This window comes from Thunnus thynnus, chromosome 24, assembly GCF_963924715.1.
Source record: "Thunnus thynnus chromosome 24, fThuThy2.1, whole genome shotgun sequence".
Classification (NCBI taxonomy): Eukaryota; Metazoa; Chordata; class Actinopteri; order Scombriformes; family Scombridae; genus Thunnus; species Thunnus thynnus.
Window position 1 is genome coordinate 20,876,191 of NC_089540.1, and position 12,657 is coordinate 20,888,847.

Genomic DNA, 12,657 nt, shown 5'->3' on the forward strand with positions numbered 1-12,657 from the left:
TCAGGGGCGGGGCTCCTGGGACTGTCTTTACAGGTAGATACAGGGGCGGGGCTCCTGGGACTGTCTTTACAGGTAGATACAGGGGCGGGGCTCCTGGGACGGTCTTTACAGGTAGATAAAGGGGCGGGGCTCCTGGGACTGTCTCTACAGGTAGATACAGGGGCGGGGCTCCTGGGACTGTCTCTACAGGTAGATACAGGGGCGGGGCTCCTGGGACTGTCTCTACAGGTAGATACAGGGGTGGGGCTCCTGGGACTGTCTCTACAGGTAGATAAAGGGGCGGGGCTCCTGGGACTGTCTTTACAGGTAGATACAGGGGCGGGGCTCCTGGGACTGTCTTTACAGGTAGATACAGGGGCGGGGCTACCGGGACTGTCTCTACAGGTAGATTCAGGGGCGGGGCTCCTGGGACTGTCTCTACAGGTAGATACAGGGGCGGGGCTCCTGGTACTGTCTTTACAGGTAGATTCAGGGGCGGGGCTACCGGGACTGTCTCTACAGGTAGATTCAGGGGCGGGGCTACCGGGACTGTCTCTACAGGTAGATTCAGGGGCGGGGCTCCTGGGACTGTCTCTACAGGTAGATAAAGGGGCGGGGCTCCTGGGACTGTCTCTACAGGTAGATTCAGGGGCGGGGCTCCTGGGACTGTCTTTACAGGTAGATACAGGGGCGGGGCTCCTGGGACTGTCTTTACAGGTAGATAAAGGGGCGGGGCTCCTGGGACTGTCTCTACAGGTAGATAAAGGGGCGGGGCTCCTGGGACTGTCTCTACAGGTAGATAAAGGGGCGGGGCTCCTGGGACTGTCTTTACATAAAGGGGCTAATTTCTAAACATTGTTTTTCATTATTTTAATATGACTAAATAAAGAGTTCTTTCTTAATTTGAACAGGTAAGTAACCAATCAACAGCCAGGATGGATGTAGTAATCAGTCATGTCTTCCTTGTGATGTCACTACCTTGTGTTGCCAGGCAACCATGGAGGCTCTGCTGGCTCTAGGACTTCACAAACAGGCTGAACAACTTTACAGAGACTTCAGAGTCCCTGACAAAAGGTGAGACTGAGACGGTGATGTCACAGCTCTGTGTGCTGAGATTGGTTGATGTTTTCATTCATTTTAAAGGTTCTATATGTAGAAGTGTGACGCAGTTTACATGTATTAATTATTATTTATTACAATGACTGAGTGGGTCGTAATATAACTTGAAGAAGTGAGACCTTCCTTGACTTTCTGGTTTCCATGTGAAGGACCCTGGTGAAAATCCAAAGGATGTGACGTTTTTGCACACTTCCGAGTGCTTTGCCTCTCTCCCGTTTATGTCAACAAACAACCAGCAAAACAACACAACTGACTGACTGGGAATTAGAGATGTTGTGTTGATACGTGGCACCAAACGATGTTAGAGATTAATGTAATCACGAGAAGTGTAAGTGAGGAAAAAGACGCGAGCGCAAGCAGCAGGATGTTGACTGCAGCTCACTTAATGGCCACCGGTGTCACTAATGAGAACAAGTAGAACCTTTCATATAGAAAATTCATTTGTATTAACTAAATGTACCTCGATTATGCACCTGTCTCTACCTGTCTGTCTCTCCCTGCGTACCTGTGCAGATATTGGTGGCTGAAACTGAAGTCTCTGGCAGAGAAGGAGGAGTGGGAGGAGTTAGAGAAGTTCTCAAAGAGCAAGAAATCTCCTATTGGCTACCTGGTGAGAGGACGACCAGCCCCCAATAGTGTCGTTTACCTGGTCATTTTAAATGAAGATTGAAATACATTTCCCATGAGTCTTAGTGCTGTCTCTTCTTCAGGCATTTGTGGAAGTCTGCATGAAGAGTAACAACAAGTATGAAGCCAGGAAGTACGTTTCCAAGGTGACGCCTGAGCAGAAGGTCAAAGCTCACCTGGCCGTCAGGTAAGCTTCTCACCTGACACCTGGTCAGACAGGTGACAGCTGATCTCTCAGGTAAACTCTTCTTCTCCTCTCAGTGACCTGGAGGGCGCGGCAGAGGCGGCGATCGAGCGCAAGAACGAATCAGAGATGGGGGCGGTCCTCTCCAGATGCTCCGCCTCCGACCGGCTGTTGATTGACAGGTTGAATCGAGCCAAAGCTTCCGCTGCCAAAAAGTGATCCTGTATTCTGAATGTTTGTACAGAGCCTGCCAAAAAGTGATCCACAGTTAACATAGCAACCAGTTTCTTCTTTTTGTGCTTTAATGTCAGAAGTAGCCCAGTATTTATTGATCTGTGGTAATAAATGATTGATTATTAATCACTCAGCTGCTCTGATGGAACACGTTTTCTTCTTCTCTGATTAAAAACTGTCCTGAAGTAACAAACCAATCAGAAGAAGCTTCACGGGTGATTGTGACATGTGACCTCACCTGTTCACTCAGTTTGACGTCTTTTATTAAATATTCTTTAGTTTGTTTGTCTCTTTGCACTAAATGAGTTTAATTTGTTGATAAATTTGATATTTTGTCATTCTGCTGCCTGAATAAAACATGTTGTTTGTGAGGCTGCTGAACGAAGCGTTTCCTCTCTCGGCTGCAGAGATCTGATCACCAGCTCGTGCTGGTTTACATCATTTTTCCCACTGTGACCAACACTTCCGTCAGACTGGAGCAGGTGAATGTGTTGATGTCTCATCACCTGACCTGTCTGGGCTGCTTCTGTCTGCATCTTTCCTCCTTAAACTGTTTCTTCTTGAGTCGGTTCTTTAGTTTCTCCTTGTTTTTCTCTTCCTCACCTCTTCACCTCTCTTTGATTCCTTCATTCAGTCTGGAAATGTGAAGCAGAACTTTAACTCATCTGCTGTTGTTTCATGAGCTCCTTTGTTGTCTTTTGTCTGACATCATTATTTGATGTCGCACATGTCAGTTAACGTCAAACATCTGAAGTCCTGCTGGCTTCAGGACGGCGGGTTCGTTTGTTTTAGCACCAGCGTAGCAGGACCGGGCGGTGCTTTGTTGGTCTGGGTAAACGGTAACAGTCTGTGTCATATGAGGAAGCTCAAATGGGAAACAAAACGAGCGCTCCTTGAAGCTACAGCGTAAACTGCCGCTGAGTCAGAAATACTGTTCAGAGGCTTTCAACCACATCTCATGGCCTTCTTCAGAGGAGGGAGTTGCTCAGTTGTCATGGAGACAGCTCAGGTGTCATCACATGACCTAAATATGGCATTTTGGATATTGTTTGTTTTTACAGTAATATTCTGATCACCTGGTTCAATAAGTTAATCAATAATGTGATGATCAGAAAGAGTCTGATCAGTGTTGAGTTTAGTTTGAGTTTCCACCACCAGGAGGCAACGGACTCCAAAACAAACTCATCTTTTTTATTTCAATAACTTTTAGTCATCGTTATTATTCTTTATTGTAATTAATAATAATAATAATAATAATAATAATAATAATAATAATAATAATAATAATAATAATAATAATTAATTACATAACAAATAAAACAGTTTTTACATAAAACAGTTTAATATCGAACTTTTCTGATCAAAACAGTCACTGATGTCAGAAATGTATTGAAACAGTTTCATAGCGTTATTGATCATTAATAAATGTATACAGCTGTTTGTTTTTATAATATATTAATGTGAATATTTAATATGATCAGTGCTATTTATTTATGTTAGTTTTTATTGGACTTTAATAGTTATAACCCACATATCTGTCCTGCTGTACGGACGCGCATGCGCAGTAGAGGGAATGTCGCCCCCTGCAGGTGAAGCTGCTAACTGCACGTCACAGTCCTGCTTTGTTTCTACACATCAGCTGATGTTCAGATGCGACAAAAATACACAAACAAGACGGAGGTCACAAATGTCACGTGGCTCACAAACTGACCGGAAGCGATCCACAAACGCTTTTGTAAATATGACTTTATATTTTACATCGTTATTTACATTGGTAAAACCTGCATCATTTTCATGTGGAATGAAAACACGTGTTTACAGAAGTTCTGCTTATTTGCAGATATCAGATATTATTTTACACAACAAATATAAATACATGTTTGTGGACAGTGAAACATTTGAGGATTGATTTCTGTGGGTTACAACTATTAAACTTCCATATATATCACTGTTATTATTGTCTATGATCGATAATCAGTCAGTTGAGCTTTGATCTCTGCTGGGTGCGTTTAGTCGGAGTCGGCCGGTTGGGGGGCGGGGCTTCCAGGTCGTCAGCTGCTGCACAAAACGTTTTGGATCCTCTTGGAAGTTAACAGATACACCGAGTACTACTTCAGAACGAAGTACTGTGGACCGGAAGTTACTGCTACTGCAGGTGAGTTTTAAAATGTGTATTTCTACACAAAGCACACGGTTACACGCGGCTGTACTGCATAGTCCTACTGTTAAACTACCTAAAGTTGTACTACAGTATCTGAAGTCCAGAGTTTTAGGACAGACGGTCTTTAACGGAGCCAGACTCCGTTCAGAAATCTCTCATTTACAGACTGACCAACCTGCGCGTGACTCCGCTGAACTATAAACTTTCAGTGTGACAGGAGGCACGTGACAAACCACCGTCAGGTGTTTCTACCGATCAAGTTTGATCCATACGGATTAATCTATAAAGTCTGCAGCAGCAACTAAACCGACCAATCATTAAAGGACTGAGTAGTACTGCAGTCCCACCTACTACTTTCTTACATAAGACTTCTAACACATGTAGTGTTTATAGCAGTATAATATGCAGTATAATATGCAGTAATCATGTTCTGTACATGAAGTAGTATTTGGTATGTGGTATTCTGTTATAGTTTAATATATAACAGTACTACATACTGTAGTATCAGTGTTATATATATGGTAACACTTTCTATAACGCCCATGTCTGTAATGTATTATACATATGTGTTATAATTAAGGTTATAATCGCTGTTTTATAACAATAATCAGAACACATAAAGAATTTTATAAAGATTTATAATCACTTATCACTAACCAAGTTTTTTTAATGAGTCACTTTTGTTGATCAAATGTTTACATTAAAGTAAAATAGAAATAGTTTCAGGTTTTATCTATAATTTGAGTGTTTGTGAGTTTTTTGGGGAAACATTAGTGAAATGTAAATGTTCATCATTCAGTTGTTCATTGTCTGTTATGATTCGTTAAACTAATCTATTCATTTTACAATGTTTTGTGTTGTTTTTGCAAAGATCTATTGATATTTTTCACTTTACTGAAAGCAAACAATGAGCATTTATAGTGACTTATAAGCAGCTTGTAATGTATTATATCTGTTATGAAGTATTATGATTCTTGACCTTATAAGTCTTTATAAAATGCTTCATAATGTGTTCTGACTATTATTATAAAGCATTATGAATATTTATGAGTGTTTATAACTATAATTATACAGTGCTAGAAGCAGATTATAACACATTATAAGTATGTTTATAATGCATTATAGACATGAGCTGTATATATATATATTTATAAAGTGGTATGACAGGTAGTATAATATGTAGTAATTTAATGTTTAGTAACTTCAGTGTGTTAATATGCTATAAAGTATTACTACTATAAAGTGTAATACAAAGTGTAGTGGTATATTATCTAGTACTTTGTGTCTTTATTTGTGTCTTTATTTGTGTCTTTCTTTTGTTTCCATGGAAACAGCTGAGTCCAGCTCAGTGACTGGTTCAGGGGTGATGATGTCATCAGTGAAGGTGGAGTGCGTGGTGAAGGAGAGTGCTCTGATTGGTGAAGGGCCAGTGTGGGAGGAGTCAGAGCAGACGCTCCTGTTTGTCGACATCGCTGGGCAGAAAATCCACCGCTGGAATTCAACGACCAAGGAGATCCAGTCTGTGGAAACAGGTCGGCCAATCAGGATGCAGGAAACTGATTTTATTAAATTCATACTTTGTCTCACCTGTTTCTCTGTCTGTCTTTCTGCAGGTCACATGGTGGGCTTTGCGGTTCCTCGCAGGTCAGGTGGTTATGTTGCAGGTGTGGGTCGCAGCATCGTGGCTGTTGATTGGTCGACTCAGACGATGAGGTCGTTAGCGGAGGTTGATCAAGACAAACCAAACAACCGGCTGAACGACGGGAAGGTGGATCCCAATGGACGCCTGCTGGCAGGTGTGTCTTCTGTTGCCATGGTAACAGCGTTGACCTGTCGGTCTGCTGTTGCCGTGGTAACAGAGTGTTCCGTCACCAGGTACGATGGGGATGGAGGAGCGTCCGGCAGAGGTTCAGAGACAGCAGGGCTCACTGTTCTCCCTGACCTCTGACCTCACTGTCACCAGACACCTGAGCCAGGTAAACACCCCTGTCTTTCCTTCACATGTCTGTCGGACACTTGTCTGTCCCTCACCTGTCTGTCTCTCAGGTGGACATCTCTAACGGGTTGGACTGGTCTGTGGATCAGAGGACGTTTTTCTACATTGACAGTTTGTCTCTGACTGTCGACGCCTTCGACTACGACTCACCAACCGGACAGCTGGGTAACTGTGTACTTATATACTCTAACTGTGTACTTATATACTCTAACTGTGTACTTATACACTCTAACTGTGTACTTATACACTCTAACTGTGTACTTATATACTTTAACTGTGTACTTATACACTCTAACTGTGTACTTATACACTCTAACTGTGTACTTATACACTTTAACTGTGTACTTATACACTCTAACTGTGTACTTATACACTCTAACTGTGTACTTATATACTCTAACTGTGTACTTATACACTCTAACTGTGTACTTATACACTTTAACTGTGTACTTATACACTCTAACTGTGTACTTATACACTCTAACTGTGTACTTATATACTCTAACTGCGTACTTATACACTCTAACTGTGTACTTATATACTCTAACTGTGTATTAACAGTTGTATATAAAAGTTTGGCCACCCCTTGATAAATAACATATTTTGGTGATTTTTTAGGATATGGAAATGTTCAGCAACCATTAATGCATTGATACTTTTTATGTCATTAATTGAACAAAAATAAAATAATAAAAACATGATTGTGTGTAAAACTTTGGGCTCTGCATAGTCAGTAGTCAGTGATCCACTGGCAGATATCACCCAGATATCCAGCCAGACATCTTTTAGTTCTTGTATTTGGGATTTTCTCTCATTCTTCCTGCAAAAGGCTTCTAGTTCTGTAATATTCTTGGTTCGTCTTGCATTCACAGCTCTTTAAAGATCTACCCACAGATTTTTAGTACTGTTTAAGTCAGAACTGTGAGTGTTGTTCCTAAACCTTCAGCTTGTGTCTCTTGAGGTCGTCCATGCTGGATTTCGAGGTATGTTTAGAATCATTATCCTGTTGATCATCGTCCTCTTTTCAGCTTCAGCTTTTTTTTACTGACACTGTGATGTTTGCTTCCAGAATTTGCTGGTATTTAGTTGAATCCATTGTTCCCTCCACCTATGCGATGTGTCCTGTTCCTCTGGCTGCAATACAACCATAAAGCATGATAGATCCACCTCCATGCTTAACAGCTGGCAAGCTGTTCTTTTCATGAAGTGCTGCTCCTTGTTTTCTCCAAATAGACCTTTGCTGATTGATTCTATTTTAACGTCATCAGTCCACAGCACTTGTTTCCTAAACGCTTCAGGTTTCTGTAGATGTTCTGTTTCACTTCTGACGTTAGATTTTATGATGAGGATGCAGGTTTTCTTCTTCTGATTCTTCCATGAAGGTCTTGTTAGTGCATCGCTGCACAACCACTCCTGAGTCTGATAAATCTTCCTGCAGGTTTTTTGCAGTAAAATGTGGGTTTTGATTTGCCTTTCTGACCAGCATACGAGCAGTTCTCTCCCAGAGTTTTCTTGATCTTCCAGATCTCATCTTGACCTCCACAGTTGCCCTAAACTGCCATCTCTTAATTATATTTCACACTGTGGAAACTGCAAGCTGACAAGGCTTTGCTAACTTCTTGTAGTTGCCATGCACCGTGGGCATCAATAACTTTAATTTTTAGAGTCTTATATTGTGTTCACATCAAACGTGAAGCGAATTTTTGCCTCACATTAGTCATGTGAGTATGACTGTGGGATCGTTTGTGTTTATTCACCCCAAACAGTTAGCAACCAATGGCAGGCACGACTAGTCCCGACGCAGACAATGGGTGGCAGCGCGGTGATGTTACTGAAGCTCAGCCTGCCTGTCATCATGACGGCTCAGTCCCCCTTTAACAATGGTCATACGGACACTTATCTGTAAACACTGAGATACATTATCCACTCTTCTCTGTTCGTTTTGCTGTGATAAACTGCATGAATCCATCACACAAAAGTCCCCCAAAAATCTGTTGATTTACTGCACTTCCAAGACAACAAGTACAGACCTTAAAGCGGTACAAACCCAAAATAAATGTAGCTGTTATTTAATTGCAACAAATGGATCAAAAGGATGCCAAAATAACTACATTGTGATGCCGATTTGTAAAAAGTCTGAACTCATGCATTGTCAGGTCTGTCCGCAAGATGACAAGCAAACAAATTTTAAAATGCTTATTTTCTGAATGGAGTTCAGATCAATCAGAGTTATGCTAACATTGTAGCTGCTCCATCAACACTGAAAATAACATAATCTAAAGTCATAAATACGGCAGCGACGTTATTGTTTATACACATAGATACCTACACACTGTGTAGCTTTTAAATTATATGACGCAAATTTTGCGTATTTGTGTCACAAATTTTGCGTATTCATGTCATTTGTGTATTTGCATTGACTTTGCGTGTATTCTCGTGGTGCAAAAAATTTGCTTCTTATTTGATGTGAACACAACGTTACACAGCTGCTTAGAGGAACCAATGGTTGCTGAGTGTTCGCACAAGGTTTGAACAGTCAGAGGATTTGTAAAGCTTTGCAACTGTTGACATGCCTCAGGCCTAATGAGATTAATGATGACCTTGTAAAAAGAATCTGAGAATAAGGAACTCTTAGGGTGCCCAAACTTGTGCACATGCTGCAATGTTTTTGTTTTGTTTTCCTTTTGATCAATTTATGACATAAAAAATTAACAGATCATGAATGTTTCCTGAAAATATTGTGTTTTTTGTCCATATCCTAGTGAGACTGTTTATATTTTTTCAATTAAAAAATTACTAAAATATGTTACTTGTGAAGGGGTGCACATTTGCATACAACTGCATGTGTACTTATATACTCTACTTGTGTATTTATACACTCCATGGGTATTTATACACAGTTATTGTGTATTTATACACACTACATGTGTATTTATACACAATTACTGTGTATTTGAGTTTTTATACACACTACACATGTAATGTGTTCTGTGCTAATATCAGCTGCTGACATGGTCATTCCTTTTAATTCTGAGCAAGCAGGTTGCTGTAAATTGTTGACAGTCAGTCATACTAAGATCATGCATGTGTTTATGTGTTGCCTAGGTAACCGCCGTGTGGTGTACCGCTTGCAGGAAGGGGAAGGGCTTCCAGACGGGATGACAGTTGATGCTAATGGTCATCTCTGGGTGGCCTGTTACAATGGAGGACGGGTCATCAACATTGACCCTGCTACTGGTTAGTTCTACTGGTTCTACTGGTCAGACTAAACTCAGACAAAACTGAAGTTATTGTGCTTGGCTCTAAACACCTTAGAAACACATTATCTAATGATAAAGCTACTCTGGATGGCATTACCCTGGCCTCCAGCACCACCGTAAGGAATCTGGGAGTTATCTTTGATCAGGATATGTCCTTTAACTCTCACATAAATCAAATCTCAAGGACTGCCTTTTTTCACTTACGTAATATCACAAAAATCAGGCACATCCTGTCCCTAAAAGATGCAGAAAAACTAGTTCACGCATTTGTTACTTCTAGGCTGGATTATTGCAATTCCTTATTATCAGGTTGCCCTAACAAGTCTCTAAAGACTCTCCAGCTGGTCCAGAATGCAGCTGCACGTGTTCTGACTAAAACTAGAAAAAGAGACCACATTTCTCCCATTTTAGCTTCGCTGCATTGGCTTCCTGTAAAATCTAGAATAGAATTTAAAATCCTTCTCCTGACTTACAAAGCCCTTAATGGTCAGACACCATCATATCTTAAAGAGCTCATAGTACCGTATTATCCCACTAGAACACTGCGCTCCCAGTATGCAGCTTACTGGTGGTTCCTACAGTCTTTAAAAGTAGAATGGGACAATCATTGTTATTGTTATTGTTATTGTTATTCTTCTTCTCTGTGTCTCCCTCTTTCTCTCTCAACCCAACTGGTCAAGGCAGATTGTGTCCACCTAGAGTCCGGCTCTGCTTGAGGTTTCTACCCATTAAAGGGGAGTTTTTCTTTGCTGCTGTTGCCAAGTGCTGCTCATGGAGGAATGTTGGGTCTCTGTATATTAAAGAATTTGGTCTAGATCTGCTCTACATGAAAAGGGCCCTGAGATAACTTCTGTTATGATTTGGAGCTATATAAATAAAATTGACTTGACTTGATAATGGTTGTACTGGTTCTGCTGGTCAGTCCTGGTTATAAAGTTCTGTCTCTCAGGTGTGCAGCTGCAGACAGTCTCTCTGCCAGTGATGAAGACCACCTCGTGTTGTTTTGGAGGTCCGGATTACACTGACCTCTATGTGACCTCAGCCAGTCTGGGCCTCAACCAATCAGAGCAGAGACAGCAGCCGCTGGCTGGTGCTACGTTCAAGGTGAGAGTCAGGCTCACCTTTATTACCTAACTTGCCTGTGTTCACTTTATTACCTGACTTACCTGAGCATGTGTGTCTGCAGGTGACAGGACTCGGGGTCAAAGGTCGTCCTTCAAACTCATTCTCTGGATGATCATCAGGACTCAACCCAAACACCCAATCACAGCACAGTTCAACTTTAACAAATAATTAACAGATTGATTGATTGATGATTGATTAATCCAAACTGGCAGAGACTGTGAGATAACTTTTAGCTGTTAGTAATCAATAATTAGTGGTCCTAATCAAAAGCAATGTTAATAAATGGTTGACGATGATAATAATAAGGTTTAGCTTACAAAATGTTCATCTTTAATTTAATACTGGTTTTCAAAATAAGAAATACAGACTGGTGACAAATTAAAGGAAAGACTGGTCCAAGTCTGAATGCTGGACCCCTACAGTGAGGGGGTCTGGTGGCTCTGTTATGCTGTGGGGGGCATTTTTCTGGCATGGTTTGGGTCCACTTGTCCCCTTAGAGGGAAGGGTCACTGCTAATCAATACAAAGGAGTTGTGAGTGATCAGCTTTATCCTGTGATGAAACATTTCTATCCTGATGGGAGTGGTCTCTTCCAGGATGACAATGAATGGTTTGATGAGGATTAAATGATGTGAATCATATGTTATGACCTTCACAGTCACCAGATCTCAACCCAGCTGACGTGTTAGACAGCGCTCTGCACCACCATCATCACAACACCACATGAGGAAAATCTTTGTGAACAATGATGTTCAGAGACTGTAGGATCAATAACAAGGAGCTCTGAAGCTGTTCTGGTGGCACGTGTCGGCCGTATACCTTACTAACACACTTTATGTTGGTTTTTCCTTTAATTTGTCACCCATATGTATTTGTATCAGTTAAGAATTGTAAAGAAAGAAATGATGTCAGCCAATCAGAAACAAGGAAACTAACATACATCCAACAGCCAGGAGGCAATTAAATATTCCATATTCTGACATGCAACTTTGTATAATTGGTTAAAATAAAATTAATCTTGAGCAACATCACACCAGTGAGTGTTGAGCATCAGTCACTTGAGGATGAACGATAAGAATTATGGGTAATGTAGTTTAACAGTCAGAAAATACTGAACTTCATGTTAAACTCAGTTTAGTTCTCTATGTTTAACTCTCACATCCTATTTGCTATTCAACTCGCTACCTCAGGCTGCAGCCGACAGCACACATGGCCTATCATTTGTTAATGAAAATCCTGATATTGATTTGGGGACAATGACATGGATGGATAGCTAGCTTGTCTTGTTAAATACACTGTCAAATTATATTTACTGTTTGTCAACCATACGCAATGTTATTGACTTTGAATGCTAGCATAACATTAGCTTTCTGGCTCATAGCTGAGCCAAAGGCTTCTATGAGCTGATCGGACAAGAAAAATCTCCCATTGCCAAGTCCTATCAATGGTTCATCCCATTTACTGGAGTAGTGAACAACATTTCCATTGCATAAGAACCTTATGGGACATGGGAACCAGTTATGGCTTGTGAAAAACTTCAGACTTTGATTGCTTAATGCATGAAAATATAAATTAATGGTCTTCATTTTTTTGGCAAGTGACTATGGTATGAGTAGGATAATGCCTTTTGAGGTGTCCATAATCAGGAATTAATGGCTTATGGGGAGGCAACTTCATCAGGCACTATCCCTTACATGTTAAACTCAGTTTAGTTTCTTCACGTTAAATTCAATTTAGTTTCTTCATGTTTAAAGTCAGTTTAGTTCTTCATGTTAAAGTCAGTTTAGTTTCTTCATGTTAAAGTCAGTTTAGTTTCTTCATATTAAAGTCAGTTTAGTTCTTCATGTTAAACTCAGTTTAGTTCTTCATGTTAAACTCAGTTTAGTTCTTCATGTTAAACTCAGTTTAGTTCTTCATGTTAAAGTCAGTTTAGTTTCTTCATGTTTAAAGTCAGTTTAGTTCTTCATGTTAAA

At 40.7% G+C, this 12,657-nt stretch overlaps 2 protein-coding genes across 3 annotated transcripts in view; both read left to right on the forward strand.

The window, feature by feature from the left end:
* Nucleotides 1-2,524, forward strand: part of vps16 (VPS16 core subunit of CORVET and HOPS complexes) — a 16,104-nt gene extending 13,580 nt beyond the window's left edge. For both annotated transcript variants that reach the window (XM_067582960.1, XM_067582961.1), the window contains exons 21-24: nt 971-1,053; nt 1,612-1,708; nt 1,809-1,912; nt 1,987-2,524. In XM_067582960.1, the coding sequence (XP_067439061.1) occupies nt 971-1,053; nt 1,612-1,708; nt 1,809-1,912; nt 1,987-2,128 (426 nt within the window). In that variant the 3' untranslated portion in view covers nt 2,129-2,524. The remainder of the gene's footprint in view (nt 1-970; nt 1,054-1,611; nt 1,709-1,808; nt 1,913-1,986) is intronic.
* Nucleotides 2,525-4,125: 1,601 nt separating this feature from the next.
* rgn (regucalcin) lies at nt 4,126-11,715 on the forward strand. The gene is made up of 8 exons (XM_067583249.1): nt 4,126-4,298; nt 5,639-5,836; nt 5,918-6,100; nt 6,180-6,280; nt 6,351-6,465; nt 9,406-9,537; nt 10,510-10,664; nt 10,747-11,715. The coding sequence occupies exons 2-8, from the start codon at nt 5,671-5,673 to the stop codon at nt 10,795-10,797; spliced, it is 903 nt and encodes a 300-aa protein (XP_067439350.1). The 5' UTR covers nt 4,126-4,298; nt 5,639-5,670; the 3' UTR covers nt 10,798-11,715.
* Nucleotides 11,716-12,657: the final 942 nt, after the last annotated feature.

Bases quoted from the DNA above. Each gene is read 5' to 3' on its own strand.
- rgn (XM_067583249.1), top strand. From the start codon at position 5,671: ATGATGTCATCAGTGAAGGTGGAGTGCGTGGTGAAGGAGAGTGCTCTG. The intron at 5,837-5,917 runs GTCGGCCAATCA...GTCTTTCTGCAG, and splicing joins GATCCAGTCTGTGGAAACAG to GTCACATGGTGGGCTTTGCG. The intron at 10,665-10,746 runs GTGAGAGTCAGG...GTGTGTCTGCAG, and splicing joins TGGCTGGTGCTACGTTCAAG to GTGACAGGACTCGGGGTCAA.